The 27,865-nt window shown below is 46.2% G+C and overlaps 1 protein-coding gene and 1 long non-coding RNA gene across 12 annotated transcripts in view; both read left to right on the top strand.

Annotated features, from left to right (window-relative positions):
- Window positions 1–16,788, top strand: part of LOC112944257 — a 50,774-nt gene extending 33,986 nt beyond the window's left edge. The window contains exons 3-4 of the long non-coding RNA XR_003248736.1: window positions 14,438–14,500; window positions 16,737–16,788. This is a non-coding gene — a long non-coding RNA (uncharacterized LOC112944257). The remainder of the gene's footprint in view (window positions 1–14,437; window positions 14,501–16,736) is intronic.
- A 40-nt stretch (window positions 16,789–16,828) lies between these two features.
- INPP4A (inositol polyphosphate-4-phosphatase type I A) overlaps window positions 16,829–27,865 on the top strand; it is a 50,448-nt gene continuing 39,411 nt past the window's right edge. For 6 of the 11 annotated variants that reach the window (XM_026035632.1, XM_026035631.1, XM_026035625.1 and 3 more), the window contains exons 1-8: window positions 16,829–16,934; window positions 17,698–17,742; window positions 18,745–18,863; window positions 18,979–19,095; window positions 19,656–19,735; window positions 22,610–22,721; window positions 23,719–23,809; window positions 24,263–24,410. In XM_026035632.1, coding sequence (XP_025891417.1) covers window positions 16,829–16,934; window positions 17,698–17,742; window positions 18,745–18,863; window positions 18,979–19,095; window positions 19,656–19,735; window positions 22,610–22,721; window positions 23,719–23,809; window positions 24,263–24,410 — 818 coding nt within the window. Of the gene's footprint in view, window positions 16,935–17,697; window positions 17,743–18,744; window positions 18,864–18,978; window positions 19,096–19,655; window positions 19,736–22,567; window positions 22,722–23,718; window positions 23,810–24,262; window positions 24,411–27,865 lie in introns of all 11 variants that reach the window. The other 5 variants (XM_026035629.1, XM_026035621.1, XM_026035627.1 and 2 more) reach the window with 1 other exon arrangement.

The following is a 27,865-nucleotide window of genomic DNA, read 5'->3' as shown; positions in this document are numbered from 1 at the left end:
AGAGAGGAGGGTCAGGAGACACGCTGCTACGTAGCTAATGGGGATGACTGTAAAGGGCAGGGAGTTAGGGAGAAAAAAGAAGCAGAATTTCAGAGGTTTTAAGTGTCTGGAGAATTAAATAATCCCTGGGTTATTACTTTATTTCTTTACCATACTGACTTTTATCTCTTTTTACAAGTGTTCRACCTACATTATGTTCTGTGCAAGCACAAGAATAAATTGGAGATTGTGTGGAATTAAACTCTCCCCTTATATCAAGGCATGACAAGAGTTTGGAACATTATCCAGACCTAATTTAAATTCAGTTCATTGAAGTATTCATTGCATTTGTATTTTAAAGCTGTTGGAGTGTTTAATTAAAACAAATCCAGTACCTAATCATTAATAATCTCTACATATTGCATGGGAGATGCACAGGGAAGTTGCCACAGGCTCCCTGTGAACATTTCGGGAATAATTGTTCCACTAAAACATACTGAGAGGATTAACACTAGTAATCTGTAGCTTTAGTGCAAGATTTCTTATAGCAGAAGACAGATAAGAAAGATAAGTTTTAAATACCTGAGCTCGGTTTTATATCTATGAATATCTGAACTCAGGCACTGCAGTGAAAGCCTCTTGCAGCCTGCAGGCCTCGGTGAAGTCGTGAGCAGTTCTCAGTGACCAGGGTCTTAAAGGAAATCAGAGAAGTCCTAAACTTTCCCTCAGGAGAAATCTGGTCTTTTTTCTCTTGGTTTCAGTAGGGCTGGAAAGCCTGGGCTCGTGTGCAGTGCCCATGCTGAGATGCCTTGCTCAACCTGTGATTTTTTGGGTGCTCGTTAATACAGACTTAGGCAAAACCTAAAATTGTACTGATTTTCCGAAGGGATCCTACCTGTTCTGAATGTTSTGCAACAGGGACACCTACTCTGCAAGCACTAGGATGCACTGCTGGCTTTTATTGTTTGAAGGATGAATCCAGAAGTATTTCTGTGTGCAAAGGTACCCGCACAGCGAAGTCRCCTTCAAAAATCGGGAGCAAGTGCCCAAAGGAGGCAGCCAACTCAGATGCCACTTTTTAACGAAGTGGTTGCTCGCAGCTCAAGGTAGGAAAATGCCAACTTGCATCAAAGACAGCACTGAAAATTGCAGACTAAAGGGATGCTTCACGCCCATTTAAGGCATTTTTGCAGGCATTTTACAGCAGTGTGTAGGGTGAGTTGATGGATGTTCAAAAGCGATGAAAGGGTAAGAAGCCTTGTAGTAGAAAAAAATCCTTACATCCTGTTGCACGTTTTTCTTGGAGGGATAATTTATCTTTTAAAGGAACTTTTGCTTTTTATTAGGAGAATGGTGCTTCAGAGCAGTAACTTTTGAGCAGGGTCAGCAGTTGCAATCGAGTGTCCTGGAGGGCAGCAGTTTAAGGCCCTGTGTAGCTCCTGAAAGGGGTTCATATAACACTGCAGAAGCAGCTCGCGGATTTGGGATTCATGCAGCAAGTTAGACAAGGCCTGAGCTGGGTCTTGATGCATAGCTTCTCGTTGCGGGTTTCTGGACATTTCAGAAATCTTGGGTATTTTACTCGTAATTTCACATAGCTTCTTTTTTTAATCTCAGAAGAGGCATCCAATTTTTGAGTCTCTCATATTAAAAGCAGTTGCCCTTTGGGGTGATTTCCAGAGTTGCCACAAGAGTGAGATTTCTTAAATATACCTGTTTTTTTAATGCATGATTAAAGCACAAGTCTGTTTCTAAAGCTTTTTCGGGGATTTTTGTAGTTAGGAACTATTGAATGTAACATGTGTTTCTAAGGGGATGGAAAATGCAGTCTAGGCAAACTTCAGGTTTGTTTATGTGACCTTGATAACCTTAGGAAAAAGTCTGAAGAATGCTTAAAGGTGTGGGAGGTGAGCGGAAGGAGAACGAGGCACAATCTATTTTACTAAGGTAGGTCACATCAGRATGACCTAATATCATTTCTTAAATAAGAAAATAGATTGCCTAGAAATGGAAAAACGTGCTAGCTCGGGTCTCTCTGGAGTCCTCTGAAGTTTTTAATACCACATGGAAATTCCTGCTGAAGGTGGAGGGAGAGCTGATTCGTTTAAGGGCTGTCAAGTCAAAGACGTGGCGCAAGGGGAAGCACCAGGAGGCGGCCACGGCAGCGGAGCTGCTCTCTGGAGCTGGCCGACGGGTTCCCTGTCTGCAGGCTGCTCTTGTGGCTTGGAGCTGCTGCGGCTCCGTGTCACGCCGAGCGTGGGCCCTGGAGGCCTCCCCGGCACGCTGGGCACAGCGAGGGCTCCGCAGGAGCAGCCGGCGGGACGGCAGGCGGTGCGAGGGGTAGGACGGCGGCGCAGTGAAACGTGGGGCCGCGGCTGGTGAGTTAACCTGGGCCTCCGGATCGGCAGCCGGGACTCTGAGGTGGCCGGCGGAAAGAGACAGACTCGGGATCGGGCATCCAGAGCCTGCCTTTCCTGGTGCCGCATTCGCGCCCCGTGCGTGAGTTGGATGTTGCTGCGCTCCGTGCCCGGGAGCTCGGGCAGGGGCTTGTCCTGTGAGCGGCGCGGTCAGCGCTGGAAAAGCTTCCAAGAAGAAAGGCCTAAAGGAGGGTAAGGTAAGCGGGGTGCAGTTTGCATCTGGTGGGAACTGGAAACGCTGGGTGGGATCTAAGGAAGGGTCAGGAGCGGCTCKGGAGTGGGTGCTGGCGGAAGGGCTGAGGTGCCCGCAGTGGCACGTGGTGACGGGCACAGCACCGTAAGCGACAGTCCCTGCCCCAGGGACCTCCGCAGCTGGAAAGACATCAAAGCTCAGCCCGTGCTTTTGAGGGGGTTGAGTGCCTCGGAAAAAGAAAAACAGCTCAGGACAACAGCGTAAAACACGTCGCTGTGCATGGACAGGACTGCGAGCGGTTTGGGAGGGCAGGGAAGGCGACGGTGGACACGCAGKCCCCTCACGGACGGAGAGCGGGGGCAGGCGGCAAATGCGTGAGTAACTTGCAGGTTTGCTCTTGGTGTTAAAGAGTCACCATCCATTCCTTGCTTCAGTGAGAAGGGAAATATCCTTAGAATCTTTGTTTGGCTTTGCTTTTTGCCTTGTTTTTCTCTACTTTGGGATTGTTAGGTGTGAAATGCGTTTTTGTGGTTAGGACACGCCTTGGGGAAGCGAGCCTATGGAAGGGCATCACTTAGGGTGGTTCTGGAGAGTAGAAAAGGGTGATCGGGATCTTTCCCCTTTGGGTTTCAGGAAAGAGGTGCCTTGTGCTTCTGTTTGAGAAGGAAGGATGGAAGAAAGAGGAAATTACAGCAGATCTTTCCTTCGCATTGCAATCCCCTAATGTAAAAAACGAATCTAGCTTGTTATTTGACATGGGATGTGGAGATGGCAATTTAATCCAATTTCATACTCTCTTAAAATAGCAGGTTATAAAATGTGGAAGGAATTGCCTTCTGAAAACTCCTGACCCTCGCTTGGCGTCGCTGCGGTTTGGTGACGCGGATCCCATCCAAAGAGCACAGCTCATGTAACCTTTCTGTCTGTGTGATTTGCTCACATTAGGGCTCCTAAGCACTAAGGATGAGATGAAATACTTTCATACTATTAAACAGGCCCTACATGAGCGACCTCTCAGTTAAGAAATGTGTGCGGTACCGAAGAGAGGAGTTTTCCAACCTATTTGGATCTCTCTGTAATGGTGTTTTGAATAGTGTATTTCCTGTTTGGGGAGGCTACGTGCCGCAAAACCTGAAAATAAAACATGCCAAAGTGTTCTGGAGCTTTGCAGGCGAGCGAGCCAGATGGGCAGAATGTTAAYGCCTTCTTCGTTCCTGCGTTTCTGCTCATTTTGCTTTGAAACGAAGGTATATCCATTGGGGAATAGTTATATTCAAGAGCRCTCCTCCCTGGTTGCCATATAACACAACCTTAATGCCACTCTGGCTCTGCTTTAACCCCTGAGATACCTCAGACCTGAGCTGCGCAGGCCCCGCGGAACAAGCGAACGCTTTTCTGCACCTCTGTTCCTGAAATAAGTAAGTAGAAAGCAGGATTCACTGCGTTCTTTTCCTTCAATACACAAGCCCACACGTTAGCATGAAAACTCCTTGATTTTGGTGTAAAGGTGGTGAATGAACTTTAAAAAAAACCCCACTGTGCTCACATAAAGAGCATAGCAGGAAAAAAAAAAGGGTTAAAAAGCATTTTGTGATTCGTGATTTAAATACAGTGATAAGAGCCTGTTTGTAATCCAATATGGGAAATGGTCGATAACCAGATTTGCCTTGATACTGTATCCTACAGCAGCAGCCAGTTTTTAATATTGCATCCGCTGTTACTCCCTGGGAGAGGAATTTCTTGCTTTCTAAAGATATACAGATATAAATAGTCTCGTTGGGTTTCCGTTGCAGTTTTTCCTTGCTGCTTTTCTGTAYATTGTAGCAGAAGAGCTGTGGGTGCTTTTGTACCCCCGTCCTCTAAGGCTGCGTGACCCTGGCACACGCTTGCAGTCCTTGGCCATGCGAGTGACTCCCGATGTCTTCGTTATTAGCATTGAAAAATATACTGATGCTTTTGTTTATTCTCCTTGGTTCCAAAGAAATAAGAACTAAGGAAAGAGACAAATCAGAGTTTTAGGTGTTTTTAATCTCTTGGCCAGTAAGAAAATAATACAAAATACACTGTATCACCTGAAGTGCACTGAAAACCGCTGAGTTTGTTGCTAGTTCAGTCACGAGCTCCCCAACAGTGTCATTAAATGGCTATGAAAATAGCTTGAAAAGTGCCATTTTATTAAGGAATTGCAAACATGAATGCTTTATGGTTTATTTGCATCCCTGAGAGTTCTCCCTGAATCAACTTTGAAATCCATGTGATAGAAGGGGTATTTTATAAGGGGCCTTTTCTATTTTCTATTCCTAAGTACAGCAGCCCGCATTATTTTCAGTTGTGCCCGTCAGTGCAGCTTATCCCCAGGCCGTGGGTCACTCACTTGCTTTGATAGGGTAAGGGCTAGTCATCAAGGCAAATAAAATCACCACGGAGGTCTTTTTGGTGGAGAAAGAAAGGTAGGAGAGAGACTTTCAGACAGGATTTGAAGTCGAAGGAAGGAACCAGCTACATCCTTCGCCAGGGAGACAACACAGGCACATCCTCATTTCTTATTCTACCTTTCCAGTGACCTAAAGAGAAGAACGGAATATGAGAGAGAGGGCTGTGGGTTTAAGGCTGCCYCAAGTACAGACACGGCAACCCAAGCAGAGCCTTCCCAGAGCCACGCAGGAAATCCGAGCAGCTTTTCCACTGCAGACCCCYGCTATCAGCTCTATAATCTTGGGAGATGGAAGGGTGCTACACCAGATGAGGTGGGGAAACCCATTTAGATAAAGGTCCCCTCCCATAGGAGGCTCTCACGCTTGCTCTTGTGCTGCTYGTTTGGCTCAGCTGAGCTGCCCGCGGGCTCGGGTTCGTGCGGGACGTCGGCGCGCAGCGGGAAGGCGCTTGCTGCTCCCTCAGGGCTGCCCCTTTCCCTGCATCATCTTTAGCAGCCCAGATTTTCCTAGGGATTTGACACTGTTCCTGCTCTGCCTTTAAAATAGCCACTGATTTGGGGTCAAGTGGTAGCCTCATGTGTCCTAAGCAGATGTCCCTGGCTTCGTTCCCCGTAGACGCTGTTGGACTCTGGTTTTTGTTTAATTCTCTCGTAACGCTGTTAGCGAGCGCCCTGTTTCCTTGCTTGTTTTTCTAAGCATATGGGTACCTCATAAAGAACTACTTGTCTTGCCGGGTTTCAGTTACAGCCTGTGTTTGTTTTCTGTGTTGAAAAGCTTTATTTCTTTTTAATTGGATGAAGGGTTATTATTAGGTCTTCCCTTTTCAGAACTGGAGAGCGCCCAGAAAGGCTTTTGCTCACACTTTCCGATACAAAGTGACTTCTAGATTGAGACCAAACATGGAAAAATTGAGAATGGAAGGTGAAGGTTTGGTGACGTTCAGAGCAGATGGAAAAAATGAAAAAATGATTAAAGAAAAAAGAAAAAGTAACCTTAATGGCAGTGATTGGAATGTCATTGATGGGGCAATTTTACAATGTCCCATTTCAGTGTGTCATAGCACTGAGTTGTTTCCCTCCTCAGAAATGTTCTCACAGAATTTAACCTTTTCTTCAAAAAGAAAATTAGGGGCTGTTTAAAATAATGAATCTGTTTTTAAAYCAGGCAATAAAATACAGTTAAGAAATTACAGTTTTATGACATTGACTTTTTTTTCTAATGATGCATTGTAATTTATTGTGAGGTCCTTATGAGCAGATGATGACGTTGTGTTTTCAGTGGAAGCCCTGTATATACTTGAAAAATAGATGTTATCCTCGTGAGTTCACTGGCCTGGCAAAGCTGTGTCATGTCTGCTCTCATGTCTGCACGTCCTTAAAAATATGGAAACAGTAACATTAGAGCTATTAACTGCTCAAATTTTATTCCTCTAAAATAGAGGAAAACAACAGAGAACAGCCTCTGTTGCTGCAAGTGAAGAGGGGGAAACGGGACCAAATTCACATTTGTGCTGTTATGCTCAAAACCATGTTTACAAGCAAAAAGGAAATGTGACAACAAATCTGGAATTTATTGTTAGTCTAATTAAAATCTTTACACGGTAATCCAAGAATCATCATGTATCCRCACTGTTGTTATTGCAGAAAAGGAAAGTCCAAATTTTAGTAAGAATGCAGATAATTTTAGTAATAATGCATCTGCATTAATAATGCAGATTATTATAATGACTATCATTAGAATATTAGATGATTATATAATTATATATAAATAATTGTAATATTACGATAATTATAATAGTAATAATGTATCTGCATTAATAATGCAGGTAGATTTTAGTAATAATGCAGTTGTTGRTGCACTTGGTGTCCTCCCTCTTTCCCATGTCATGCTCACCCTCCATCGCTCTTCTGGGCCCAAGGACCCCGTGAGGGTTTCATGCTGTTGTTGGGGYACCCGTCGGCATCTCAAACCCGGGAGGAACATCCATGTTCACAGAATCACAGAATCACAGAATGGCTGAGGTTGGAAGGGACCTCTAGAGATCATCTAGTCCAACCTTCCTGCTCCAGCAGGGACATCCAGAGCACGGGGCACAGGGCGGCATCCAGGCGGGTTTGGGAGATCTCCAGAGAAGCTGGAGGCCCATGTCAACATCCGTGGCAATGGTCTCTTCTTCCTCACTTTTATGTCTTTGGGAGATATATTCGTATGTTTGTGTGTTGTTTGGAGAGGCCTTGAGGCTTTGCTACCTTTTGGTCCGACACAGTCCTCCCCTCCAGCTTTTCACCCTGCCTCTCCAGCAGCGCCAGCAGATGTAGGACCTTGTGCCCACGCTGAACTTGCAGCTCAGGATCTGCCTTTGAGCTCTCGTCAAAAGCCCCTTGGATTAGGTGGTGGCCTGTGACCTGAAACGGCTGCAGAGCAGGYCGGTGGCCTTAACCATAACGTGGTCCTGGCCGGATGCGGCCCTGCCGGCTCCTCCTCTCGCTCCTAACGGCCTCCCTTGGTGGAGGCCGGGCTGCGGAGGCTGGCAGGGTGCTCACGAGTTGCTGGGCAGCTGCGGTGGCGGGAAGGCCCCTGCTGCGGAGGCCTCGGGGCGAGGAGCAGAAGGAGAAGCCGACCCTGTGGCTCCCACCTTGGGCGGCAAGAGGCAGGGAGTCATGGGAGGCAGCTGCTCATGCGCTTCCCATTCCCCTTATAAAAAAGGGAAAATACTTGGGGATGCTTTCCCAGTCTTCTACTGCATCCATGAGAAAATTGCTTTAGAAAAAGGGGCATTCRGATAAAGTGTTGTGGTGAACTCAGCACTGGGGTTTGCCCTTTGTGCCTGCCTAGCATTTGGGTCTCTGTGATTGTTGCTGCCATGTTGCTGAAGTTTTAGTTTTTAGTTTTTTTGTTGTTCGTTTGTTTTCAAATAAAAGTTTGAAACCCGTTAGATTATATCAGTTCTAAAGACTGATCAGAAGCTGTTGCTGAAAACAGACCAGTAGATTTAGGCTACAGTTATTTGCAAATTGTAGTGAAAAGCCCTGGACTCCAGAAGTGCGAAGTCCATGGCCGCTGCTTCCAAGAACTGTGATTTTTCTCTGTTAGGTTTGGTCTGTTTGTGGATGAGAATGAAGGAAAAGAAGGAGATAGCAGAATAAAAAGAAAGTTTTGCACAACCTGCTCTGCAACTACCCAAGCCACTGCTGCCTGTTCTCCTTGAACAACCCACTTCAGGCTGTAAAATGTTGAAGTGAAGAGAGATGAAATTTGGAAGAAATACTGACCACAGCTATATGAACCCTCCGAGGGTTTGTTTGTGTGCCTGGTGGTCTTACGTGTTGAACTGAGCAGAGCAGGGGAGAAGCTTTTTGATGCCCTTTCAAACAAGGCTGGTGATTGTGTTGTGCTGGAGACTTGTATTTGCAGTCATAGAAATATCTCTGTGATACTGGGTCTGATTTCATCCTAAAAGGCCACTACAAGGGCACGCAAATCTCTTTAGCTCTTGTCTCTTGCTCTATTTTTGTGGGCTTTCAGTTCAGTTTGTACTTGCAGTGGCTTTTGCATTTTGCAAACCTGGTGGGATGCCCTTTCTCTTAAAATTGAGTCGGAGCTGTTGTGGGTTAAAAACATATCAGCAAATCTATTTGTTGGCAAAACTGCTATGTAAAATTATGTCTGAACCCGCAGGCTGTGTTTGGCCCCCAAATGGCCCCTTCCACCCTTGCAGCTGCCCCAGCAAAGTAGGCGGCTGGGGTGGGAAGCGCAGGCTGTTGTTGGGGCCTGTGAGGACCAGGAGCTGCTAAATGCTTGTTAGCGTGTCCAGGTGCTTCTTCCTGCAGGCTGCCGGCGTGCCCTTCTCCCTGGGGAGAGGAGCTGTTTGCACRACCACCCGGAGGGAAAGAGCAGGGCAGCCAAACAGATCGGGTCGGCTGCCGGGAAGCAGAAACGAAAGCGGCACGGAGGAAACAGGTACCTGGAAAGAAAAGAATGAAATTAGACTTTTAGAAAGGTCGTGCTGCTTTGGCACTACTAAGCATGATCTCTGCTTGTGCTGTATCAGAGAAAATAATGCATCACAAATACAAAAAAAAACACAAATTAGAAGTGTAAAACAAATGTTTGTGGAGAACCATGTACCAGCACATTTGTATTAGAAGCATAAATCTCCAGCTTTGTTGTGCTGCATGAATCTGAGTAATGCCCTTTGTGGAATATTGCTCCCAGAGTTGCATTTATTTTGAGGTTTCTAAATGAGTGCCACTAGTTGTTTGGTTTCCCGAGTCAATCTGTTATTTCATGGTGAAAACACATGTGTTGGAGAGGCCTCCACGTGTTTCTGGCTTCCCCTTGGACACCATTATGTGTTTGTAGTTCATAAAGACATTATCAGCAGTAAGGGTAGGAATCACAGCAAGCCGGAGGAATGCCAGGTAAAAATGCAGATGATGCTTGGAGGACATTCCAGGTACCTCTCTCTGACACGATGGAGCAGCCTTTCCATTTGGGAAAWGGTAGTGTTGGGAAAACAAACGCAGACACGGAGCGTGCGACCCCAGGGGAGACCTCATTCCCTCTCTTGCTGGGACATTTCTCTGGACTGAGTGAGCAGCCCTAGGCCAGCAGGTCGGACCCGGGAGGCCACCCTGCGAGCTGGGGACGTCGCCAGGATGTCACCGGYGCGTTCCCGCCAAGGGACTAGAGTCTCCTCTGGGGAAAAGGCCTTTTGCTGGCAGCGGCGCAGGAGGCAGCGAGGGCTGAACCTCGGGGYGCTCTGCGGCGGCATGGTGGAGCCGCGGCGCCCCGCGCCGCTCCGTGGAGGCTCCTCTCCAAAAAGGGCTTTGGCCTCGGCGGCTCCTGTAAGGAAACCCCTGTGTGCTGCTGGCCTCACCTGGGCCCATGTGTTTCTGCACTCGGAGCCCTGGAGAAACAGAAACGTTGTGATCACGGGCGAAGTTAAAGCTAAGAATCACACTAGTTGTGTTTCAGGGGTGCAAATTAAGACCCTTTGTCTGTAGTCACAAAGAACTAAGTGGCCTAAATTGCAGGTTTCTCTTAAAAGTATCCAAATACACTGAGGAGATAGAATTAACTTTATAGATGGATTGTGTTTTCATTCTCTCMTGACTTCATGGGTAGGATGTGCTCTAGAAGAAAAAGAGAATGATTTGGTGTGTAAGTGGGAGAGGGTAGAAGCAAAAGAAAGCCACTTCCTGCTGCTGAAATGGCATTTTCTCTAAAWGCCACTGACAAGGCTGCTTTTGGGGATTTCCATGCTGCATCCGTGCATTCACTGTGTCTTGCAATGGCTTATTTTTTGCTCGTCTTGAAGAYTTCTACCTGCTCTGGTTATCACCCACCTCATCAAAATCCTTAGAGGGACTTCAGCAAGTGGCAAGGAAAACTGTTTGGGAACACTTTTTCTTTTTTTCTTTTTTTTTGGTTTGTCATAGTGATGATTCTGGTCAGCGGAAGAYGGGACATAGAATCTCCTTGTGAGGGGAACATAGATTTGGGGGCCGAATGAGAAGAGATCATGATACAGCCACTTAGTGGAGCAGAAGGACTAGCAGCTGTTGAGGGTGTTCTTGGTGGGGAAGCAGTTCCAGTGGGAAGCAGAGGGCCATACTAAATGCTAGCACCGCTTGGATTCCTTCATCCTCCTCAGGGGACATGGTGAGGGCCATGAGGTCGGGAGAGAAAGGAGGTGGGCTCCATTGCCAACCCTGGAACCGTGGCTGGCACCGAAGCAGCTCACGCGTTGGCCGCCAGCTGCGGCCGGGCTCTTGGTAGCTCGGGGCGAACGGAGCAGCAGTAGCAAAGGTGGCATTTTAGCTCACGTTGGGAACCCGTTTCTGAGTGAATACTGCAGTCGCCTGCAGTTACTGCCTTGTGGGGCATGTCTTGGGGAACAGGCACCGTGTGTCTGGCCCTGGTAGCCCTCTGGGCGCTCTCCACTCATGAATGCACCTCCAGTTCACAGGGCCACCAGCTGAAGTGAAGCCCCTGAGAGCATCTTGGGGGGTGTCTGTTCTTTGGCAGCCCCTGCTCATTCTGCAGCTGTGGCCCTGCCAGGGCAGCGCGCTGAGACAGAGCCTGTGCTGCCGACCCTGCAGGTTCGTCTGGGAGAAGAGAGTGTGACCCCACGTGTCACACGTGTGGCCCTGGCTTGTCTGTTGTGGAACTCCCCCACAACTGGGACACCCAGCACGTCGCTGAATGAGACGGAAGAACCAAGCACCCAAGAGACTGTAGAAAAGAGCTCTTAATCGATGTCAGTCTTAAGGCGGTGCTGGGAGCTGCTGTCCTTGAGCTGCTGTTGTCCAATTCAATAGAATCAGAGAATGCYSAAGGTTGGAAGGGACCTCAGAGGTCATCKAGTCCAACCCCCTGCACACGCAGGGTCACCTARAGCATGGGACACAGGGCTGTGTCCAAGCGAGTGGGGAAGATCTCCAAAGAAGGAGACTCCACAACCTCCCTGGCAGCCTGGGAGATGGGATACTGGACGTGCTAGAAGCCAGCATGGCAAACTCTGTGTTTCCTGTCGTGGTTCTCAAAGGTTTGAGGTTAAAAAAGAAAAATTATAAGTATGTTAAAGATGAGTGTGATACAGTTAATGAGAAAATGCTTCAGGCTTTATTCATTTTTACTTTCTTGGTTGCTCTGTATATTGCTGAAGCACTATACGTTCTAAACCTGAGTAAAAGAAACCCTTTTATAAGATGCTATSTGAAGAATCCAACTGCTTGAATGTTCCCTTCTGATGTCTTAAAWAAAGACTGTACTGTGGACGGAGTCTCTGTGGAAGAAGAGGTGCTTAGGAAGTCCAGGGAGTTGTAAAACAGCTAACTGCAGTCCAGACAGTTCCCCACAGCTACTTCTTTCCTCGCCCTTGGAGATGAGGGAAGACTTCTACCAGGATTGCATCATTAGCCGTCTATTTTCAGAGCATTAAGCAAGCAATGAGATGTTCTCTCTCTCTATTATTTTCTATTATTATCTTGATGGAGATGTAGCAGTAGCGTGTAGCATCCTCCTGCTACTGTTCCATTTTCTGCTCCGCAYGGTTCTGTACCAGGCCAAGTGCCCTAAGACCAGAAGGATATGGCCATAGAAAAATAGGCTCAAAGTGGATTTTGGTTTTGATGGAGGTTGGTTTAGATGGTGGTTGGAGTGGCTTCTTTCTCCTGCTTCGTGATGTTTGAATTAGGAAAAAAGTCCTTTCCTCTGCTTCTGTGATGATTGTCAGAAGGTGGGTGTTAGGGTGGAGGAAGGTTTGATCTCAGCTGACAACTTTTGTTTCCAAGGGTGGTTTGGTAGGAGATTATTTTATTAAGAAGGGAAGCCAACACTTTGCCGAAACAGGAGTGAGGAAAAGGAGAATATTAGACTCCTCTTGTAAAGAGGTCATTTGGGGACCTGGGGATGCTCATCATTTTTGCTGGAGATCTTTCAGGCAACCAGAGTGAGCCCAAGGGTATGAAAGTTCAAGCACACAGGGTGTGGGGCCGTGCAGCTGAGTGGGTGGCATCTGTTTCCCACRGCCAGAAGCCCGTTCCGAAGGTAGTCAGCCCAAAATGGCATTTGGTGAAGACCGTTTCTTTGCTGTCCCATGCATTTCTGCTAATAGAGCAGCAAATAAATGTCCAGAGACTTGGTAACAGGCTCTCCTGCATGATGAAGGTGAGAAGTCACTGATATGGGGGTCAAGAGCTGCTGAAGCCACACTTGAAACCGCTGCTTGCACCAGCAGTACTTGAGGGACGAGGCTGCACGTATTTTGGCATCTGCTCTCTGCAGCATTAGATGTAATGAGCAGTTTTGTCCTTACTAAGTGCGTTGTGCTGTATTTGAGGTCGGGTTTGCCTGGATGTGAAGAGTGAATTACTTGAGCCTGCTGAATGATGCTTGTTTAAGTGCTCTCTGGGGAGGCTGCTGTGTTTGCACTACCTTCAGCTTGGAAGGARTCGGCCTTCCATTGGTTTCGGTCAAAAACACGATTGCAGAGCTGTGACAGATGAGCTTGATTTCTTTGTTTGAATTGTAGGCCATAGTTTGCTAGTCTACTTGAGACAAAGCTTAAATATTGTGGGGAAAAAAAAGTGTTTTAGTTTGAGAGAATGATCAGAGGTCCTATCATTTGACAGACAGATTATCTGTCAGTGATCAGAGCTCCTATCGTTTGGGCCTGTCAGTGATCAGAGCTCCTATCGTTTGGGCCTGTCAGTGATCAGAGCTCCTATCGTTTGGGTCGGTCAGTGATCAGAGCTGTCACGGGCTGTGGTGAATGGAGGGAAAACGTCACTGCCCGCGTGTGACAGCTGTGGCAGGATTCATTTTGCCCAGCTCCAGCACTCGCCCTGAGCCAGTCATCTCACTTGTTTTGTAGTGAGAGGAAGGGATGTCTTTGGGGGATGATTCATCCTACCCGCCCCAGGTGAAAGGGTGATTCATTCTCCGGAGGTGCTTGTGTCTTGCCGCTGACTGCAGAGAGAAGCTGGGCAATGAGCTGAGACCAGATCCCTGCGCCGCGCGGCCTGGGCTGAGATGAACCCCTTTCTCCGAGCTGTGAGGACTCCCATCCATCTTCCTGGGTGGTCCCGGCTCATTGATCGGGCAGGCAATAGAGCTGCAAAGCTTAGGCTGGGCATCTCCATCTCTTTCATGACAGCATCCCAAACACAGGATGTCTTAAAAGGCAAACCCTACGAATGCAAATGTGTTCGAGTTAGGTGGTGCCATTAACAAATACAAACCTGCAGTTATCCTGCAGTATGTTATTGATAGACCATGTACTTTTCTTCCATTATGCTTACTGCTAGCTGTTGAAAGAGCCTGCGTGGCCTGGTAATATCACCCAGGGGAGAAATAGCCCTAGATCCCGACCCTCTGGGCTCGTGTTTTGGCTCTGCAGGCCCTTTTCTCCTGACAGCAGCAGCTATACCTCTTTCCAACAGCAAACTGTGAAATTGTAGCCTTGATTCCAAGCTTAGCTCTGGGGAAGCAGGCGTAGTAATGAATGCTGCCTCACTCTCAACGTGCCACGCACATTCCCTTAATAGTGCCAGGCCTTGCTGTAAACATTTTAGCATATGTTTCTTCCTGCCGTTTCACCCACTCACCACATGCTGACCTGCAACCAATCCTCCCCCTTGTGATCTTATTTCTGTGTGTGTTTCTGCTGTCATAGCTGTTGTGAGGGCTGGTGCTGGGCAGGGCCCACCTGGATGTCACGTCATCCCCTGTTTGCCAGTGGTGTTGCGCTTAGTTTTCAGTCACCTTTCCATGTGAGAGCCAATAATCACAACTGAAATTTACAGCCAACCCCAGAAGATGGTGCCTTTAGAAGAGACTTCCTGAATACTCCAGTTAAGCTCTAGAAAAGGTCAATTATTTATACTGCTTATTTTGTTCATTTTCAGATGTGGACTTAGCTGATGTCATGAAATGCAAAATCCATCTGCACAGGAGGAGAAGAGCCCTCTGTAAGTAGGATCTGCTTGAGATATTGCGGGAAAATTGAAAATGTGTCATTGGGTGAGAAAATAATATTGCAGATTATATGAGCATTTGAGGAAACAAGGASTAACATTTAAGTAGGAGTAGTTTCAAAACTGAATGTATATCCCAATTTTAGCTCCTCCAGGACTGATCCTKTCTAAGGGTGTCAACAACTACAGAAATCTTGACTAGAAAACAAGCAGATTCTCTCAACTTACAGCTTTCTGACCTGGAGCTATGAGAAGATGTTAATCATTCTCTGTTAGGTTGTTTGTACAATCAGGAAGGGTGGCATTCTACCTAAATCTCTACAAGTACATTTTATAACAGTCCTGTTTCATTAAACAGCTCAATGAGCATTAGTTATGAACATTACAGAATGAAGTAACTGAGATTGCTCCAAGAAGGAAAAGTCAGGAGAATGGAAGGACTTGGAAACTGGTAGAGAGTTTCAATACAAGTTTTAATTGACCAAATCTTACAGATTCAGAATGGTTTGAGGAAGGTTGATGGATCATTAACCACTCAATCAGAGGGAAAAAAAAAAAAAAAAAAAGAAAGTAGAATCATATAGAATTATTATGGTTAGAAAAGACCTTGAAGATCATCAAGTCCAAGTAACTGAGATTGCTCCAAGAAGGAAAAGTCAGGAGAATGGAAGGACTTGGAAACTGGTAGAGAGTTTCAATACAAGTTTTAATTGACCAAATNAAAAAAAAAAAAAAAAAGAAAGTAGAATCATATAGAATTATTATGGTTAGAAAAGACCTTGAAGATCATCAAGTCCAAGTGTGTATGGTGAGAGTTGGCAAACACCGGAACAACCACGTTGCCCAGAGGGGTTGTGGAATCACCRTCCTTAGAGGACTTCAAGGCCTGACAGGACATGGCCCTGAGGGACCTGCTCTGGCTGCCCCTGTGTGGGGCAGGAGGGTTGGACAAGCTGATCCCCAGAGGTGTCTTCCAGTGTCAATTACTGAGTGATTCTGCATGAATTGGAAACCTGCCTGCTTTAATCGTTGGCTGCCATGATGTATTTGTCTGTAAGCAGAGTGTTGTGGAGCCTGCTGTCAGCAAATTGATTGCAAAATTTTGGAGGGTCGGAGTGTTCAGGGCTCTCAGTTTCTGCTGCTTCCACTCCCTGCTGGACAGGACCCACATCCTTCCTCCTTAGCATGAGCTCCATGTTTAAAATTCCCCTCTTAAGCTCATGTAGGTGGCGAGGCTTGTGTTCAGTACATTAATTTGTCTTTGAGGCTTAACTCGCATCTAAATTTTAGATCTCCAGTGAAGCACTCCTGCTTTAGAAGATGCTCAAGTTCCCTGTAGAGTCACTGGAGAGAGGTTGGTCCTGTTGAGATCCTCCAGAGGGAGGATCTAATTTACATGTAAATGTAAATGCGTAGGTAGCTCCGATGTTTCTCTGGATGACTGCCATCCTATCTAAAATTTCTGCCTAAAACGTAAGTAGAAGTTAGGTGCTGTATTTAAGCAGGATGCATTTTGCTCACTGTTAGGTGGCTGTGCTTAAGAAGAAAGAGCGAAATCTTCTCATTCCGTGGCGTGGTTGAGATGCCTGGCAGTTCGAATGAGGGGCTGCTCTGGAGGCATCGCTCGCTCTAACGCTGTTTCAGTTCTTTATGTTTTGCTCCTCTCGCTTCCCAAAAGAACGGAGTCCGTCAAAACAGTCCTCCCGGGACTGCAGCCTCACCCTGGCCCACCACGTTTTATTTATGGTTGTCACATCCCGTCCTCGGGGCAGGAGGGTCCAGAGAGCCGCTTGCTGACGCTGACAGCATTTCCTGCCCTTTTGTTCCGCGCTCTGCCGCCCTGTTGTCCCTATGTCCTCCTCTGGTGTCCGGCCTCTGCACGCAGGGGCCCCAGCTGACGGATTTGCTCGTGCTCCCGGAGGATGACAAAACCCAGCTAACTTCATTAAGGGTGATTTAATAACTTAGAGCAGGGGGAAAGCAGCTGCGCTGCTAACGAGTCTCTCTGTGCCCCGTCCCCTGCCCGAAAAGCTTCTCGTGCGTGCGGCGCAGTCGTCAGCCACTTGCAGACACCCTCTTGGTGCCAGAGCTGAGCGCCCGYGCGTTAGATCTGCCTTGAGCATTTGCTTTGCGTGCCCTGAGGCAATGGGGTGGCTGAGGATCTGCCGCTGTTAAAACTCCAGCAGGGGCCTAAAGCTCCTCGGTGTGTTTCTGCTCTCGTTCCCGGCAGAGGAGCCGCAGAGGAGGAGCGAGCGGCGCCCGGGCGAGAGCGGCCGCGCCGGGGCCCCGCCGCAGGCGCCCGCCGCGCCGCCCCATGACACCATGGCGGCCAGGGAGCAGAGCCCGCGGCCCGGCGCCAGGGCGCGCGCCGTGCAGCGCGCCTCCACCATCGACGTCAGCGCCGACATGCTGGGCCTCTCCTTGGCAGGTGGGTGCCGCGGCCGGGCCTCCACGGAGCCGCCTCTCCTTCCCGCTTCCACATCTCGTGCCAGGAGGTTTAGGGGCGTGTGGTTCCCTGGAGGGAGTGGGATAAAAGAGTTACCCCCACATCGCTRGGGAAAGTCTTTACGTTGTCCGTTTTTAAAGAGACCGGGCAGAGCAATAGGAGATAAAATAACAAATGAATGGCAGGGTTGTTAAGGGAGGGTCTTGGCAAGCTCCTCGTATGGCGTTGGGTGCGGTTTGCAGGAGAATCGGGAAGCTGCATTACTTTCCTTCATCTTTATTTAGAAGTAAATTAGGGTTATAACCACTGGAGGCCTTCTCTAATTAGTGAGCAAGATGAGTACTTTCAGACTTCTCCCTGTTCACTGATCACAGAGGAAATGCATTTAATTTAATAATAGTGGAGCTAATAGTGGCTAGACACTAAATAGCGTTAATCCTATTGTCTTTTGCTGGGATTTGGGATTCCTTGTTCCTATAGTCCATATAATTTTGTGGAGGCTTGCGTATTTCTGTGGCTGTGATAAAGAGTTTTATAAAATGAGATTGTGTCAGATTTTTCAAGTCATTTTTTAGCTACTGAAGATTAGCTAATAAATATTTTAAATATTATTCATGATTCATTGAATTAAAATATTCATATTTTCTGTAAAATGTAATTGCTTCCCTTGTATGACCTTAACTACTGGGAAAGATTTGTATGACAGCAGTGGTTGGTAATCTTGTTTTAACTTTCTGATTTGCAGGAAACATTCAGGATCCTGATGAGCCGATTTTAGAGTTCAGTTTAGGTAGGTTTAGAGGTTTTTAGGATTACTTAAAACTATCCTAATTTTGGTGCTGTGTGCTATGGAGTCTATGTGTCTACTTTTTGTTGTTTATACTGAAATACATTCCACATAGTCAGAACTGAAATTTTTGCATGGTTTTCTGGCCTAAGTATCAGACTAATATTTGGGAATGAATGCTCTGATAGTATGTTCGAAATGAAAACCAGAGATTTGTCTCAGATGCATGAAGTTGTGTTATGAATAATAATGTCTACAGGAACTCCTCAGAGCTGTTTTAGCTACCTCAGGTAAACTAAAAGCACACGCATAGAACTGCAGAGCTGTTCAGTGGACATTTAAACCTTTTGTTTGCCCAGCCAAAGCAAACTTGCAGCAAAGTAGCTGTAGTCACCTCTTTCTAACTCGATAAAATTTAGCTCTGCAGCCTAATATAATTATGTGGAATTGCTCGCTGGGTCGTTTGATAGTCATTTCCTATGCAACTGAACTCCCTTCCCAGCACTTAAAGTCCTAGTATCATTTTGGAGGAAATAAATTAGTGCCCTTTTGCAATTACCAGCTAGTTCTCCTCAGAGCAGTGCCACTTGATCAACATTCAGGCAGATCTGTTGGTTCTCTGTGGCAAAATACCATTTGGTAATGGGCTTAATGGAGTGTGACTTCAGATGCCACGCAGCCGTGCTCACAGGATTCCCGGTGGGAAAGCTGGGCATGAGCCCTGTTATAATGAGCYGGGCCTCAGGGATGGATTGGCAGGTGGTAGAAGAGAACAAGTTTAAATTACATCCACAGAGCTCGCAGCGAGACTATCCAATTACACACATTTACTGCTCTCATGCAGCAAGGTGAAGGATTCGCACTGTTGTGTTGTGGCAGCAGGGTGAATAGCAGGCGTTCTGTGCTGGTATTGTACGCAATATGCCATTACAAAAATTATTGAGCTTTACAGCRTTATTCAACAGACCACGAATCTAAATTTATTCCTCTCTTCCATACCTGAAGCTTGCAGCGAGCTGCTAACTCCGTCGCTAGACCGAAAACCAAATAGTTTTGTAGCGGTGAGTGTAACTACTCCTCCTCAGGCGTTCTGGACGAAGCACGCGCAGACAGAAATTATTGAGGTAGGTGGTCAGACACYGACAGGTTCAGCTGGCAACTGAAGCTGACACCAGAAGCATTTCTTCCTAATCAGTATCACATTGCATTAATTTTTCCTTTTTTCATTTACGATTGTAGGGAACAAGTAATCCTATATTCCTAAGCAGCATTGCCTTTTTCCAAGACTCTCTTATCAATCAAATGACACAAATCAAGCTCTCCGTGTACGACGTGAAGGACAGATCTCAGGGAACAGTAAGTGCTTTGCCTTCTGTGGCCTCCCCAGGCGTTGTGGCTATCGGCCCCACCACTGATTGTGGCCTCTAGCRCCTGCTTGCTTGCGAAGATCTAGGTTCTTGAGTGCCAGCAGCCCTGTCCCTGCTTGTAGGGGAGACTCTGGGGAAAAAGGGATGTTTCCCAAGGGGAYGCGTTCCTACCATGGGAGCCACGTTTGGGTCAGAGAGTGAAAATGAAACTTTGGCCCAAGCAAAAGTGGCCTGTTGAGGCCCATTCTGCTATTGCTCTCAGTTTTGCTGTGTCAGTGTGCTTTAACTTGTGTTTTTTGAGAGGTGTCTTCCTTTCAGTACTAAAGAAAGGAAATGGCTTATGGTCCTCATATAGAAAGGAGATTTTAACAAGTTATTGAATGTATTCGATTTTGAAAGATTTTCATTAGTTATGTATYGGCATATGCACTTTTTTTGTCCTCATATTCTTGTGCATAGTAATTGTGTTTTAGACTTTTGTGCTGTGGACAGGGGCTTTGTGCATTGCAAAGGTAAAAATTACAGTTCTGGTAATCATCTTCTTTCCAGATGTATTTATTGGGTTCTGGGACGTTCACTGTAAAAGAACTTCTTCAGGAGAGGAATCACAGGTTGCACTTAACACTAAGGTTTGTAATGTTCTCCTGTTCCATTTAGAAATTAAAAGCTTAGTTCCTGAAAATGTGCTTCAAATACAATGAAAGTTGTCCTTGAGAAGTGATAAAAACCCTTTTTCTTTTTTTTCATTTTTAAGTTCTAGGTCACTATTAAAGGAAAACAGGTTTTGTACTCTATGGTAATTAAAACATGTAGAACAGGACTTTTTCCAACATAGTGATAGACTTTCAGACCTAAGACATGAAAGTCTCTTGGGATCTGTTAGATGTTGGTTCTAGTTCTACATGCTGAGAAATTTTGGCAAAACCAATTTTGTTTTTGTTCACTTATTTTTTTTTTTTTTTGTGTCCACTTTTGTGTATGTGTCTGTGGAGAGTGGCAAAAAAAAAAGTAATTATGCTGAGACATAAACAGCCTGTGAGAGGGAAACCCAGCCCTTCCAAAACAGATCCCTTGCCTGGGCATAGAAATCTAGGCTGCATTTACAATTCAATACCTGCATGTTGCTAAATGTGTTTATTAATATAATGCACTGGAAATAGGAAGACTAGTCTTGTAGCCACATTGGCTGATGTAATTTTCTAGTTTAATTCATAGTGGAAGTTTTAGTGGAAAAAGTATGACTTGGGGAGAAATGAGATGGGGAAGATACAAGTTTAGTATCTGTCCTGAAGGTAAGAGGTCTAGTCATAGGGATGGAAAGCAGCTGCATGGAGAGGGACCTGGGAGTCCGGCTGACACCAAGTTAACCACGAGTCAGCAGTGTGCCCTCGTGGCCAAGAAGGCCAATGGGATCCTGGCTGCATCAGGAGGAGTGTTGCCAGCAGGTCAAGGGAGGGGATCCTGCCCCTCTCCTCAGCTCTGGTGAGGCCGCACCTGGAGTATTGGGGGCAGTTCTGGGCTCCCCAGGACAAGAGGGATGTGGAGCTTCTAGAGAGGGTCCAGCGGAGAGCGACAAAGATCTTTAGGGGACTGGAGCATCTCTTGTATTAGGAGAGACTGAGTTGGGGCTGTTTAGCTTGGAGAAGGAAAGGCTGAGAGGGGATCTGATTAACATGTACAAGTTCATGAAGGGAGAATGCAGGGAGGAAGGAGCCAAGCTCTTCTCAGTGGTGGCCAGTGACAGGACAAGGGAAAATGGGTACAAGTTGAACTACAGACAGTTCCATCTCCATGTGAGGAAGAGCTTCTTTTATGTGAGGGTGCCAGAGCCCTGGCACAGGCTGCCCAGGGAGGTTGTGGAGCCTCCTTCTCTGGAGGTCTCCAAACCCGCCTGGATGCCGCCGTGTGCCCCGTGCTCTGGGTGTCCCTGCTGGAGCAGGGGGTTGGACTGGATGATCTCTAGAGGCCCTTCCAACCTCAACCATTCAATGGTTCTGTGATCACCCATGAAATGCAATGTCAGGCAAAATTAGGGCAGGTAACTTTGAAGAAAGTAAAGTGAGATCAAGCAAAGGGAAGCGTAGTGTGTAAACACATTGTAATGATGTGTAGAACAGGGATCCTCCTCACAGAAGGTAAAGGGAAAAGCTGCAGGGGGAAGCATGCCTGGAGCCTGTTTTTAGCCTCCGTGGAATTAGCACTTGAAACAGTGACTGTGGGAGACGTGCAGGAACATGTGAACCTGGGCACAGCTGACCACAGCACAGACAGAGCTTTTGATGCTGAGTGGAGACACCTTGGGCCCTTTCCCTTGTGTATTGTAAAGAAAGAATTAGCAGATTTTAACAATGAGAAGCCAATGAGGGAAATAAGTTAGAGAAGACATCAAAAGTGTGATACTGATGATGGGTAAAATAGGCTTAATTACTCATAGCTGTGAAGAAGAGACTTTTTTTGAGGGAGATGAATAGGGAGAGGWGTGTGGTGGCAGGACTCCCCTAGTCCTGTGTTAGACATGATTGTTAGAAATTCTTTCATGGCAAAGTTGGAAAATAGGCTTTAATAAAACCATTGTTTTGATACCAAATGTGTCTGATTATCATCATCAGACCACGCTCATCTTTTCTCTGTTATGTAACCCATCAAATACATAAGCTGAATGGGAAGCAGTGTCTTATATTAAGTCTTAATGTCTTATACTGCTTCGTATCTTTAATATATAGACCTTTTCTAGCAGTCTTGTGCATGTATTTCTTTTGCCTCTCCAGTACCAGGGGRTTCCAGGGGGGTTACTTATGTTCTTYCCATGTATTTTTAAATGTAGGCAAYAGACTTAAAATGCCAAGTAAAGCCTATTTTTAAGTAATTTTATAAAGTCTTTCTCAAAGTTAGTCTGTGTGATGAGTGAGCCCAAAAAAGCAGAATCAGGTGGTGGGTCTGGATGCAGAAGAGATCAGCAATTCGGCACTTCTGTCTCCCGTGCCAGCTGCTGGCGGGAAGACTGAGAACGAGCCACTTCTGTGGCTTTTTAGTTTGTAGTGCAGCAGCTTCTGCTCTGCTAGAGAGTSAAAATGCTCAGTTTTGAACAATCCCCCCCATGCAGCCACATGCCCCCCGTTAATGTGCCCGGTTGAAGCTGCTTTTGTGTATGGCAGCCTGACTGCTGGAGCAGCGGGGTTGCACTAGATGGTCTCCAGAGGTCCCTTCCAACCAAAACAGTCCTGTGACTCTGTCGCTCGCTAACTGTAAAGGCTGAGCTCTCTTGGGTTTTACAGCAGTGCTGTAGGTTGTGCACAACCAGGAGGCCTGCACGGTGTGTTTGTGAAATGAGGGGGGTGTTTTTCTAGCCTTAGAATATAAGAATGTATGAAAGGGGGTTGAAAAGCTTCCTGTGTAAAATGTGCGTTAAGTGCATAGATGAAAAAAAAGCCTTTTGTAAGTGTTCCCTTGTTGATAAACAGGTCCACCTCCAAAAAAATTTCAACGCAGAGTGTTTGTTGCAGGTCTGCTGAAAGTGACCGTGTAGGTAACATTACAGTTATTGGATGGCAAATGGAGGAAAAATCTGACCAAAGGCCTCCGGTGACCAGGTCACCTGATACAATTAATGGCCGGGTGAGTATGACCATTGTATGGGCTGTAGAAAGCACGGGTTTATTGACAACACTGAAATATACTTAGTTAAGGTCTGTTGTCARCTTTCCTGTCCTTCTTAGTATTTTTAAATTGCATTTAGGATCTATGCTGCTTTGCAACTTCAGAAGTTCTCCAAAGAACAGCCTAATGATGGGGCAGCAGCTTGGTATTTGACAAAGGAAGAGCTTTGAGGTTGCAAGTCATGGAGAAAATTCTCATTTACAGTGCTTAAGGTGCCTCGAGGTGCCAGATGTCCCTTCTTGTGGAAAGGACACATGTGCCATGTCCTTGGGCTTGCGGTGCCCTGCGCTGGTGCAGCCAGACCGTGCATTTCTGAAGCAACAGGSAGTTCACAGCAGTGCAGTACTGAACCCTGTGAACTGGAGGGGAAGCGAGCAAAGCTGCTTTGGGGGTAATCAGGGAAGGTAGAGGGGAATTGCCAGAATTCCAGTAGGCTATTTTGAAAGACGACAGACCTTAAAAGCTTTTAATTAAACTGTACATGTTATGTGAATACCRAATATGTTTTGTGATAGCAAAATATTTTTCTGAGATCACAAATGTGTAATCCTATATGTATAATCCTTGGTCAAGCTAGAGGTTTAATTCTGTAAACTTTATATTCTGAATATACTTGCAGTAACTATATCCTTGTATCACAGTTGCAGCGTGGTTTGGTATCACTTTGTATCAAGCTGACAGATACTGGTGCGTAGTGGCTTTGAGKTCTTTGCAGCTCTGCTAACTTAAAGTAGCTGGAGAGCTAGGAGATCATTTTTTACAGTATTTTGAATCGTTCAGTAGTAAACAATAATCTTTAGATTGGGGAGAGTGAGTGAATTTATTATTTCAGGCTGTGGTAGCTTTTTTCCACAGAAAACATATTCGGAATATTTATTTTAAACTGTTGAATATTCCCTTTGTGTCTCTATAATGTAGTCATCAATATGTGATTTGTTTTCCTTTTTTTTTTCAGATGGTTTTGCCAGTGGATGAAAGTTTAACAGAATCCTTAGGGATCAGGTCCAAATACGCTTCCTTGCGGAAAGATGCACTGTTGAAATCTGGTGAGACCCTACGGGCTGTAGCTCAAATACTTCCATGTTCAGTAAAAGCAGGCTGTGTGKGGCCCCAGGATGTTCAAGCAGATGTTTCATTTGAATTGGAACAGGCTGCTGATTGAGCAGCACGTTATGGGAAGGTTATATAAGAATAAATTCTTTTATCATCTGCAATATAGAAGAAATCTTTTCTCATTAATTAGACTATCGAGGGGAAAAAAACCTCCATGCAACCTGCAAGTCTATTCCTAAGTAATCATTAGGGGGTGAAAAATCAGAGGAAAGTAGTTACATCGTTTTATTTTATTTTTTTTAAGGTGGGTTAGTTTTCCAGCGAGTTAGTGCATGAGAATATCCACACTTGGAAACGCTAGGCTGCTCCCTTGCTAAACTGGATGCAGCGTGTAATAAATCTAAGCCATTGGAGTCGAGCTAAATGCCGTGGTTTGAATCCCGCAGTGTTTGGCGGTGCCATTTGCCGCATGTATCGCTTCCCCACGACGGACGGCAACCACCTGCGGATCCTGGAGCAGATGGCCGAGAGCATCTTGTCGCTGCACGTGCCCCGGCAGTTCGTGAAGCTGCTCCTGGAGGAAGACGCCGCGAGGTGAGCGCGGGCAGGCGCGCTGTGACCAGGGCCTGCTTTTGTGTTAGAGCACAGAAACACCGAGGCAAAAGAGCAGCGGGAGCAACTTAGTGACTGGGCTGCTGTGGTAAACCAGGTTTCACCGTGGCTTTACTGACCTCAGGTGTGGCACGTGGCCGTTTACACTAGGCAGGACTCTCTAATCCTCTGCTTTTTGTAGGGGATTTACCTAGAGCTTACAGGACAGGAAGGAAAGGGTGTGAGTCATGWACTGAGCTGGCCATTCTCAGAGGAGGGTGGCGAGAGCAGCACTGCTGCAGCCACTGCATTATTCAACAGGGAATGTGCTGCTCTATAAAAAGCCATTTTTCAGCTACCCAAAGTAAATTTTTAATGATTCTTCGTTACTTTAAATATATTGGAGCCCCGAGTGGTGTTTTGCCCAGCTGCATTCTTAAAGGGCTGCAGGATGGAGGYGTGTGCGCTCGTAACTCGTGCCTGTCTGGTGGGACACTTGTTCCTAAAGCCTTCTACTGCAGCCATGAGCAAGAATCTCAGTGTTGCAGCATGGTCTGCATCAAGAGAAGCTTTAACTTATGGACAAACTTACCCTGGGATGCTGTCACTGGGACTGGCTGAGCATGGACTGTCATCTCCTGCAGATGCCAGTGCTCTCTAGCCGCTCGAGGAGTACAGAGTGGCACCTGGAACAGATCCTGCGTCATTGGCATCTGATGTTTCCACTGTCCTTGGTAGAGACATGAATGCCTGTTCCTTTTATAGCATTAAAGTTTCCACAGAAGTAATGTGAGGAAGGATACGTGCATCCTTGGGCTAACGTCAGGCATGGCTAACTGGGACAGGTGATTGCATCTGTATTTTCTCCTACCTGCCTGAAAATGCACCAGGTGGCTCGAGCTGTTTGCCCCCACAGCCCTAGCTGTGGGATTTGTGTTGGGGACTGCTCTGTTCCTTGGTTTCCCTGCATCTTCCAGTAAAGCCGCTGTGTAAATCATTGTTTGGGATGCTTAAAATTTGGCCTTGAGTGTGTGCTGGTGCGAGAGTACAGAGGTGCTAGTGGTGAGAAAACTGGTGGTGAAGAATTAGGATGATTCTGCGCTTAGGGGTTTTCTGTTACTCTCTCAGAAAGCATTGATAAGTAACTATGTTACTCATTAATAGTGTGAYAGTGTTAGGACCAGTGCGTTAGAATATGTCGTGGTTTATATCTTTCAGAGTATAGTTTGATTACATTTATCAAAGTTTATTTTCCATATAATGAAAAAATGCAGTTCAAAATTAAATGTATCTCATTGTTTCCAGGAGGGAGGGAGTGTGGGTGCAAATGACAAAGTAGTAATTCCAGTTACTGAAAATTTTGAGAAAAGGACGGAGAGGAGGCCAAAAGCAGCAGAGTGGAAGGAATAATTGGAGTAGCAGGCGGAGAAGGAAAAGTTAGAACTGCTTTGAAGGTGAACTCTGCAAAAATTGAGTGACTTCCTTGCTATGAAGAACAAGCAGAGGTAGATCATAAGAGCACAGACTCCTCTCAGTGAGTTGAGGGATGGCTTGGAGAGTCAGAGCAGACCTGCTCCCATTTTGGGAGGTGGAAGGCAGAAAGGAATCTCTTAAGCAGTTTGCAGAGTTGCTCTGACTTTACTTCTTTTGAAGTAATTAACTCTCCTGTAGGGAATGTAGCCATTTATTAACCTTACTTTCCTGCACATGCAGATTGTGGTTTGCAAACATAGTGGTTTGAGTTTTCTATATAAAAGTCTTTTTTTTTTTTTTTTTTTCATGGAGATGACAAAATAATTTAGCTATATTACTGAGCATTGTCTTTTTATTTTGGGTATATTTGAATCTACTCCTAGAGGAGGCCCAAGTAAGTCCAACGTTAATTAGACATAAAACCAGCTAGTGCTCAAAGTGTCCAGTGTTAATACATTTCAGTTCCATTGGGATGACTTGAAAGAAAATGATATATTAATCCATATAAGCAGAGGAGTATACAGTGTTTGCATGTATTTTGATAATTTGGAAAAATGATGACTTCTCACAAGAATAGCCCAGTGATTGCAGTTAATTTTTTTTTTTTGTATTTTTGAATATGTAGAGAAGAAACTTCCCTGTGRCAGGGCTGGTTGAGTTTTTGCACTTCACACCATGAATTTTTGCTGCTTTAGGTCTTTGGTTTGGGGCTGTGATTCTGTGATTGGTYTCTGGGAGATATGATGAGTAGAAGTGTTTTGTGTTAAGGCCATCAAACTCTTGAGCTCTAGAGAGCGAAAGTCCTGCGTGGTCCCACTGCTCAGACCTTGATCGCGGGGCTTGCAGATGTGCTCACCACGACGTGTTGCACACGAATCCTCCAGGACTCTCTGTGTAGCTGGTTCTCTGTGACTTTCCTCTCTTTTAAAAGCAGCTCTTAGTGGTGAGGTGGAGCCACACTAATATAAAGTGTTGGTAAGCTTCTCTATAAGGTGCCCTCTGCGAGGGATGTGGATTAACAACCTGAAGACAGCAGGAGGAGAGTTTAAGGTGGGTGGGAAGGAAGACGTGGCTCCATGCTAGGCTGTGAGTAATGAAGTTCCTTAAAGCCTTGGCCTTGACATGTGGCTGCCTGGGGGCTCTCGCCAGGAGGACTGCACATCACATACGGTTCTGGGTTAAGAGCAAGGCAGGAGATGGCCAACACAGCGCTGTGACCCCTGTTGTAGCCCCCAGGTTACCTGGCAGGCYGCACAGTTGCTCTTTGTGAGGAATCAGTGAGAGTTTGTGGCAGATCCATCTGCCCTTATTGCTTTGGGGGGACCCTTTGCTTTTGGCCAGTGCTGTTACGTTTCTGATGATTCTGGTTTAGGGTGGTTTTCTGCAACGTAGGTCCGGATTAGTGCCCTGTTTTGCGTTGATGTTGCTGATTCACGTGGGAATKAGCCCAATAGTCACAATTTGCACTCGTAGGTTACCTCAGCCTTGGCCACATGCCCTTTTCTGCACCCTCTGCACTGTTGCCTGGAGGAGAGAGAGGCAACCAAGGCAGCGCGGATGTGTCCTCAGATAATCCCAACTGCTCTCTCCTACACAGAGCCTCCCTGGCCCYGAGCTCTTTGAAAGGAAATAAGTGGCTAGGGGGACGTTTAGCTGCCTAAYATTTATGTCATGCACATCCCCTGCTAGCTCGGAGCCTCGCGGGAGCAACAAGTCAAGGATATGGTGGTGGCTTCTGTAGAGCTTGAGGTTTTAAGGCATCCATTTGCTGCAGGAAAGGCCCGGCTCAGCTGCGTGACCTGGTTTGTGCAGGGGGCTTGGCAGGACGGTCGTTAACAGCTTCTTACGGAGGCAAAGTTTACACGATGGAAGTGAAAGCATCTTTTTCCAAGTCACTGGCGAATAGAGTTTACATTATATCTGCCTGCTGGCACATCAGTCTGATGGTTTCTTGGGAACTTGCCTCCTTTGATGATATCCTCAAC

This window comes from Nothoprocta perdicaria, unplaced genomic scaffold, assembly GCF_003342845.1.
Source record: "Nothoprocta perdicaria isolate Ctin4 unplaced genomic scaffold, notPer1 scaffold_163, whole genome shotgun sequence".
Lineage (NCBI taxonomy): Eukaryota > Metazoa > Chordata > Aves > Tinamiformes > Tinamidae > Nothoprocta > Nothoprocta perdicaria.
The sequence above is the reverse complement of the archived record's forward strand: the minus strand, read 5'-3'. Positions and strand labels throughout refer to the sequence as shown.